General features: G+C 35.3%; 1 protein-coding gene across 1 annotated transcript in view; it reads left to right on the top strand.

Moving 5' to 3' along the window:
* The window catches only part of wasla (WASP like actin nucleation promoting factor a), a 31,086-nt gene that overhangs the window by 7,621 nt on the left and 14,481 nt on the right, over window positions 1-8,984 (top strand). The window contains 4 exon segments of the mRNA XM_016569839.1: window positions 2,198-2,332; window positions 2,418-2,504; window positions 2,705-2,801; window positions 8,094-8,117. Coding sequence (XP_016425325.1) covers window positions 2,198-2,332; window positions 2,418-2,504; window positions 2,705-2,801; window positions 8,094-8,117 — 343 coding nt within the window.

The raw sequence follows: 8,984 nt of genomic DNA, 5'->3' as shown, positions 1-8,984 counted from the left end.
AGTACAGGAGCTCAGTATCGGTATCGGTGCATCTCTACTTTAAATGCAAATGAGCTGCATATTCCCGCCCCGTCTCCAGAAGAGGGCATCGCGTATACGTCTCTCTGCATTGCATACCTACTGCAATTAACAGCCGGTAGAAGCAACATAACTGAGAGCGAGAGAACCGGTGTTTAGCCGTACATATGGGAAGCCAAATGCACTGAAACAGCGCAATGTTACAGAGCTTGCGCCACGCGATCAATTGACTGAGCCACGCGCTACAGAATGAATCTCGTGCTACGAATGGCGCGAACTAATCTCACAAGCGTGACGCTGATCAGTTAAAAAATACTTAATGTACACACAAATACGGTTAAAACGCTAAGCACTATAACGACATGACATTCACAAAGGGGTCTGGAGTGATACACGTATTTAAATAGATTGAGGCGCATTACCTTGAAAAATGAAAGTAATCCACAGCAGCTCAGATGTTGGGAGAAAATGAAGACTCTTATGTTCAGTCTTACATCCAAACAAAGAGCACCGGGATTGCTTGCGAGATATTGTTGACGTTACAACTGCTCGAGCGCGGAGAAAATGGAGGACAGCGTACAACCGCTGAGGGCGAAAACTATAGCTATGCAGGGCTGTCAATCAACCCCTGTGGCCCCGCCCTATGCAATGTGACGTCACACTGCATGAGAATCAAAACGGCAGGCCTAGTGAGACTGACTTGGTTTAAAGGGGATTAAAAAATGAGAAGTGGGTGGATTTTTATCATTGTAGGGTGGTTATGTTCACACACTGCCAACACACATTTATGTCCAAACACCATGTAAAAGTGGATTTTGCATAATAGGTGCCCTTTAATGTATTGTGAAGTGAGAAGTTGCGTGTTTGTAAAAAAACAAAACAAAAAACAAATCTATCATTAAGGCGTTTTAACTTTAAACAATTGCTTCTTGCCAAAACACAATTCTGTAATCCAAAAAATTATTCCTCCAGTCAAAAAGTCCATCCCCTGTTGTCCTCTCACATCAAAATCCACCAACGTATTTGTTTTGGACTGTTTCTGCTTACAAACAGTGCTTGATCTGTGCATATTTCTCTCTTGATTTAAACAAAATGACTTTTCCAATGGATAAAGGAATGTTATGGATAGAGGGGTAGCACTTATTTTACAGTTCTGTTCCTCATGTACATACCTATCCATGTACTTATTATAGTAATTACAATAACTAGGTAATAACTAGCTGCTAACCCTTAACCTACCCCTAAACCTAACCTTACCCCATGTAGTTACCTTATATTACCAGTAAAGTGCAACTGGTAGAGAACTTGTTTTTTAGCTGGAAGTAGGGTTGTGTCGGTGAGGAAATTTTCCCACCGGTTAATCGACGTGTGACAACACCGGTAATATTGCCAAACAGGCGCTTTTGCATTTCGTTTCGAAACTAAATCATCCGCCTTCGTCTTGTCTGTCTCACCTCACTCTTCTGGTCCGTCAGCTCGACTCACTCTCCTCACTGGAGAAATGAAATCTGATCTGTGATGCGACTGTCGTTGGGCACGCTGCATTGAGCAGCTGCGTTCAGTTTTTAATTGTAGTGCATGTTCTTTTACTGAACTAAATGATTTTTATTTCTATAAAAAATCAAAACGACGGTGGGGGTCGGTGACGCGGTGGGCAAGTGACGTAACTGGTGTTGCGGCTTAACACCGGTATCACCGTCAACACCGTCTATCGCGGCAAACCTAGCTGGAAGCAATGTTTTGAAGTTAAAAACATCTTAATAATGGTTTTGTTTTTTACAAACATGCAGCTTTTCACTTCACAAGACATTAATTGATTTACTGGAGTCATTTGGATTACTTCTGGATTATTGTGATGCTTTGATCAGCTGTTTGGACTCTCATTCTGGCGGCACCCATTCACTGCAGAGGATCCATTGGTGAGCAAGTGATATAATGCTAAATTTCTCCAAATCTGTTCTGATGAAGAAACAAACTCATCTACATCTTGCATTGGCTGAGGGAGAATACATTTTCAGCAAATTGTCATTTTTGGGTGAACTATTCCATTAACGAATGACTGAAAAACATTTTTTGAAAAACATTATTTAAAAAAAGTTTTTCTCTTAATTTTAGGTTAATCGATAATGAGTGTATTTAGCTTGTTTCATGAAGTTCATGATTGTTTTCCTTTTTGCAGACATTGTGCTCAGCAGTGGTCCAGGTGTATGGGGCAGACAGGAGCTCGTCCTGGATCAAGAGGTGCTGTGGTGTGGCCTGTCTGGTGAAAGACAACCCTCAGAGGTCTTATTTTATCCGTGTCTTTGATATCAAGGTGAGCTCTCTGAGATCAAATAAACAGCAAAGATATCAGATCTGAGACCTAAATATATAAAAAAAATCTTTTCTCATTTTTGCAGGATGGAAAAACAAAGTTTGAGCAGGAGCTCTACAATAATTTCACAATCAATAGTTCGAGAGCCTACTTCATTACCTTCGCCGGAAATGTGAGTTGTTGTTTTTTTTTTCTTAATATTTCACGTTGTTGACCATTAGTAAGAAAGCAAACAGAGAGAACTAGCTAGAGATGTTCTGTGGAAAAGTTTGTTTGGCTAGTCGCTTTCTTGTTGTTCTTGTAAAACTGCTTTTAGCATTAGTGAGGATGTGATCTGGCTTTTTTGGTCATATGGTGTGTTTTGCTCTTTAGTCTTGTCAGATGGGCCTCAACTTTGCCAGTGAAGAGGAAGCCAAACGATTTCGGAGTGCACTCAACGAGCTGCTCAACAGACGACAGAGGAAAACTGGTAAATGTGCTGCTTTTAATTACTTTCCTTTTCTTTGAAGGGATGATAGTTCACCAAAAATTCAAATTATGGCATTATTCATTTACTCACCCATATGTTGTTCCAAATCTAATCCGTATGACTTCCTTTTTTTGGTCTCAATTCAGTTTTATTTTTGGGTGAACTCACTATCAACTAATATGCTCTACATTCAGTAGTAATCAAAAAATATGTCTAAAACCTTATTAGTGTCTAAAACATATTCTCCCAAATCTGTGTTTTTCATAATAGTTCACCCAAAAATGAGAATTATAATTATTTACTCATCCTCATTTGCTGTTTAATTAAATTGATTCTGGTTTTGATTCTGATATAGCTATAAATACAGAAACAGTGCATGCATATAGCCTTTCATTTTGATATAGCAGTAAATAAGAGTACAAACTAGAGGTCGACCAATTGATTGGTTATGCTGATTAATCGGCACTGATAGTTGATTACTAGAACTATCAGTTACCAGCAAACATCCATACCGTTAGTAGGGGTCAATTTTTATACCATAGAAATCTCATAATTCTTGTCACCAGTGTCAATATCACAAAAAAGTAATACTAGCCAAAAAAAAAAAGTCAGAGATTAAATAAGAAACTAATTACAAACAATAGGACAAAAAGCTACAGCAGAACAAATAAATAAATAATAAATACTACATTGTATAAAGTAATCAAATGTATACAAATATTCTTCACTGTGTAAATTAAATATATATTTCTTATTAAATTTACAAAAGTGATTGTCAAGAGCAGATTTTCTCTCTTGTTGTTTGATTAACATGAATGACAGACAGCAGGAATATTAGACTGCTGTCACTTTAAGAGCTGCCCGGATCCTATATACTGTCACACACGTGTTTTCTTTCTCAGCTGTTTGCTTTCACTGAAGACCTAAATTACTTTTTGTTTGCAAGGATACTTGCAAATACTGCCATTTTGACACACACAAGTGTGTGAATTTAACCGTTCATGGCCTATAAAGCTGCATCTGTTAACATTAGTTAATTAACTAAATTTGATGAATGTATAGTTAATATTTAATATTAATATTTTTATTCAAATTTGAATGTGTGGTTCAGTACGTTTTTCTTTTTTTCTTGTAATAAAGTTCAGCACTGTTTTAGTTTTCATTCGGTATCGGTTGATTAATCTGTTATCAGCCAGTTTGGTCAAACTTAGCTATCAGTATTGGTAAAATCCACTATCGGTCGATCTCTAATACAAACCATACTTGAATAAAGCTTTTGATTCTGATTTGGAAATAAATAAAAAACAAACATAACAAATAAACCAACAAAATTATTATTATTTTTTTTACCATTAATATAGATTTGATTCTGATATAGCAATATCTAAAACAAATAAAAAATAAACGTCTCTATTAAAAACAAGTAAATAAATAGAAATATATCTTTCAGTATAATGAAAGTTCATGAGAACTGGAGTTATCAAGCTTTAAAATTACCAGAAAAAAAGTTACTATGATGACTTGTGATTTTGTAATAGTTTTGTGTGAGGAACAGACCAAAATATATATTGTTATTAGTTAAACTCTGAACACACAGTCCAGCTCCTGTTGGCATGTTCATGAGAATAGTGACATTTCATCGGAGAATCAGACATTCCAGTTCACGAAACCATTCTGACTGGTTCAGTTTTTGGATTCAACTCCATTGACTCAGTCAACGAAGACCTACATTTTAGTTTGTTTGCAACACAAATCAATAGTATGACTTCAGAAGAATTAAAACAAAACTCAAAGCTCATACTTATTATCATATTTTTATTGGTGCTTTTTTGTCTTTTTTGAAGCTTGAAAACTCCAGTCATCATTCATTGTAATTTCATGGAAAAGAGCGACCAGCACATTATTTAAAATATCTCCTTTTGTGTTCCACAAAAGAAAGCAAGTCATATGAGTTTATAATGACATGCGGATGAGTTTGTCATTTTTGGGTGAACTTTTCCTTCAACACACTCGCTTATTAAAGAGATAGTCCACCTAAAAATGAAAATTTGATGTTTATCTGCTTACCCCCAGGGCATCCAAGATGTAGGTGACTTTGTTTCTTCAGTAGAACACAAACGAAGATTTTTAACTCAAACCGTTGCAGTTTCAAATGGACCATTGACACTCTATCTACAATCTCAATTCGGAGTGTCAGTTCGGACATTGCGGTGAATCAGAGGTAAAAAACCGATATAAATACTGTTTAGTTTCTTGCACAGACCGATCGTTTCGTGTCTTTACACATCAATGTATCATCACGAGCCGCAGGGTTTAATTTGATGTTGTTTGTGTATGTTTTTTTGACTCTCAAAGCTGTGATTCCCATTCACTTACGTTGTATGACTGACAGACTGCAACGGTTTGAGTTAAAAATCTTCGTTTGTGTTCTACTGAAGAAACAAAGTCCCCTACATCTTGGATGCCCAGGGGGTAAGCAGATAAACATCAAATTTTCATTTTTGGGTGAACTATCCCTTTAAGCTCACATTTTCTTGTTAACCTGTTATTTCCTGTTGCCGGCTGCTCATTTACAGCTGTGTTCATCTCTCCCCATCTTTCCTCCTGTTCCTCTCAGTCTGTAGCTGTAATCTGTCGTAGTGTAGCAAGTGTGCTGGTTTTCTCTCCATAGGGTGTGTCGTAAAACCTTCACAGTGGGCCTTTTCTCCTCATGTCCCTCTTGTAAACGCAGCAGTCTCTCTCCTCACTTCCTGGCTGGGTTCCAGTAATTCCTGCTCTGTTTTGCATGCTGGGCTTTGAAGTTTAGGCTTTTCTCTGCACTAGCTGATTTTTAAAGAGGCCCTGGTGCCTTATATGCCTCCTATGTCTGCCTTGCCTGCCCTCTCTTTGTTTAATGTGGTTAAATTCCAAACAAACATGTTTGATTACATTTACGCACAGTGAATTATTCGGTTAACTTCTGGTTGTTAAAGGTGAAGTGTGGAACTTGTAGCTATTAGTGGCACCAGATGGAATTAAAATAGTTTTAAATTATATTGTTTTTTTTTTTCACCTTTGTTGAATGTTAAATATTTCAGTATATTATATTAAATACTTCTGCCAGTGAGTAGTTTATTCACACACACACTTTTTTTTTTTTTTGAAAGAAATTATTTTTTTCAGCAAGGATGCATTAAAATGGTCAAAACTACAGTAAAAACATCTATAATGTTACTAAAAATGGCTATTTCATATAAATGCTGTTGCTTTGAATTTTCCGTTCATCAAAGAATCCTTAAAAAACGTATCACCGTTTCCACAAAAGTATGAAGCAGCACAGCTGTTTTCAACATCGATGATAATAAAAAAATGTTTATTGAGCTGCGTCATCTTAAAATGATTTCTGAAGGATCATGTGACACTGAAGACTGGAGTAATGATGCTGAAAATTCAGCATTTCATCACAGCAATTAATTACATTAAAAAAAACGTAATATATAAAAGTTACTTTAAATTGTAAAAATATTTCACTATATTTTTATTTTACCATATTTGTGATCAAATAAATGCAACCTTGATGAGCATTAGTGACTTCTTTGAAAAACTTTTTCTTACAGACATCAGACTTACTGACCCCAAACCTTTAAATGATACTTAATATATATAATATTTTGTTTTTGTGTTTTATTATTTAAAAAAAAAAAAAAAAAAAAAAAAAAAAAAAAAAAAAAAAAAAAAAAAAAAAAAAAAAAAAAAAAAAAAAAAAAAAAAAAAAAAAAAATCAAAAGGCAATTGCTCGGCAACTATATAATATATACACACACACTCTATAAAATAAAAATGAAATATTTGTTTGACAGCTTTTAAAAACATGAAATTGCTGAGTAACTGTCATTGAAATAAAAAGAAGCAAGTATTTTAACATTTTCAGGGCTCTAGACTCATTCTTCCCACTGGTCGCTCTTTTGCGACTAACTTTCTTAGTTAGTCGCACGAGCACATAATTTGGTCGCAATTATTATTATTATTTTTTTGGCTACAACATGGGATTAATCAATGCATGCTGATGAACTTTTATAATAGTTTATAGTTATATGGTAATGAGTGTTCAACATTCAACCCGTTCTGTTTCATCAGTGTTATTTGTGATTAAAATTTTGTGAATGGGAATTCCTCTTTTGCTCTGTTATAAGCCGGGCTTCTTGCACTTTCAATTTCGAATTCGCAATCTTGGAGTCACGTTTTACAAGAAAAGATCAGTCTGTTTTGCTTTTATCTATACACCTTTCACTTTTTAAGACTAAAACCAAAGATGGATTCATTGTTATTCTTAATTAAAAAGCACAACTACAATAAAGCAGTAGGCTATAATGACAAACTAGCTTACATAACAAAAACGAATAAGATGAGGCATGGCATACACCACATGCTGTTAATCACAGCACACCTCGCTTTTTCAGACCGATGAGCTTTGTAAAAATTGACGCGTTTCAGAAAGGCGGGGCATAGAGGAAAAACAATAATGTACAGAATGTGGAAAATAATGTGTTTTTTTAACCTTAAACCGCATAAACACATTTCATTACACCAAATACACAAAATAATGTTATTTTTAGCAGCATCATATGACCCCTTTAAAAAAATGAAAGAAAGAAAGCCTCCATAGCATAACGTAAACAGCAAAGATAACAAGCTTTTTAAAACGAAAAGTAAAACTAAACTGGTTTGTTTTGGGTTTTTTTCACAAGAATATCAACATGTTCACCTTCTCTAGTTTATGAAGCAGTCTTTTATTTTACTTTAGTGTGAAAACCAAATCCTCTGTCTGCCATAATTTTTTCAATATTCGTGTCATTTTTGCCGCGTGCTGCTGCGCACAAATGCAACCACATCAAATTTGAACTCCCTTGTTCTCAAAAATTAGTTGCAAATCTAGAGCCCTGATTTTCACAGTAGCAGATTAGAGAAACACTTCACCTTTAAGTTCAAGGTTATAAGAATATTATCAGTTTGCATATGAACGAACCACAAATGTTGGTGCTAAAAATGTGACGATAAACCTAGGACTGCCAATTGATAAAGTAAACCCTAAATAAAACCATTAATTTATGGATGTTAATGTCTTGAGAAAGGGTGCAGAGCTCAGGGCACCTCTGTTTACCATCTTCTTCCCTAACCTTTCCGAAACTAACGTACTTTAACCATTCCCTTCTCCTCTGGGTGACCTACCGGCTCTTTCCCTCTCTGTTACTGACCTCACTAGTCTTTTAATTCGGCCTCCACATTTTAACAGTGTTAATTTTGTTTTTGCAGAGAAAAGGCGTGACCCACCAAATGGTATGTGTCCTGGTACTTACATTCACTCATGAATTTACTCCTAATGTTATCAGAGCTAATCAGTTTGTTTGCTGTTGTTGTTTTTTGAAAATTCCCTTTTTGACAGAATTATGCTGAAATGCACACATGCACATAATGTATCTTCCACAGAAATCAAAACACATTCTTGAATGAGTGTCGTCAGGCATGAGCATGATTCACACAAACACACATCCGCATTGTACATGACCTAGATGAGAGTAGAGTTCAACCCCTGACTGGAAGCCTGAGGTCAATCTGTGCGCTGGGAGCCATATGTACGCCACATGGATCATTCCATGCCACTGTGCTGCTGCGACTCTCTCCCAGTCAGTTACGTCAAAGAGACCATGTTTCCTCACTTGCGTAGTTTAAAGGTTTTCTCATGGACATTTATCAGGGTTATAACACTGGTTTGATGTCCCTTAGAAGCTGTAGTTGCAACTTACTAAATTATCTTGTTTGCTTCATGTCAGTAGCCTGCAGCAGGATATGTGTGACGCTACTTGCATGCCTATTTTATTTTATTTTATTTTACTTTTTATTATTATTATTTTTTTTAAAGAATGCTATAGGAAATAGCAAACCAAATTAAGTGTTTGTTTGTTTATGTATGTATTTCCAGAGTATTTCCTATTGAAGCATAATTGGGGGCAGGGCATATTTGAGCGCTCATCTATTATTATTTATATATGTATATGTATTATTTTATATATTACTGTTATTATTTTTGTTATATTTATATATAATTAAATTATAATATATGTCTTTTTTTTTTTTTACAAACCACTGAACCAAGACTTACTATTGTTAGTCAGAGGCTCGCATTGTTTTATACATTTTTTTTTA

The sequence above is a fragment of the Sinocyclocheilus rhinocerous genome, unplaced genomic scaffold (genome assembly GCF_001515625.1).
Source record: "Sinocyclocheilus rhinocerous isolate Xijiao unplaced genomic scaffold, SAMN03320098_v1.1 scaffold200, whole genome shotgun sequence".
NCBI lineage: Eukaryota > Metazoa > Chordata > Actinopteri > Cypriniformes > Cyprinidae > Sinocyclocheilus > Sinocyclocheilus rhinocerous.
Note: the sequence above shows the minus strand (reverse complement) of the source record. Positions and strands in the feature narration are given on the sequence as shown.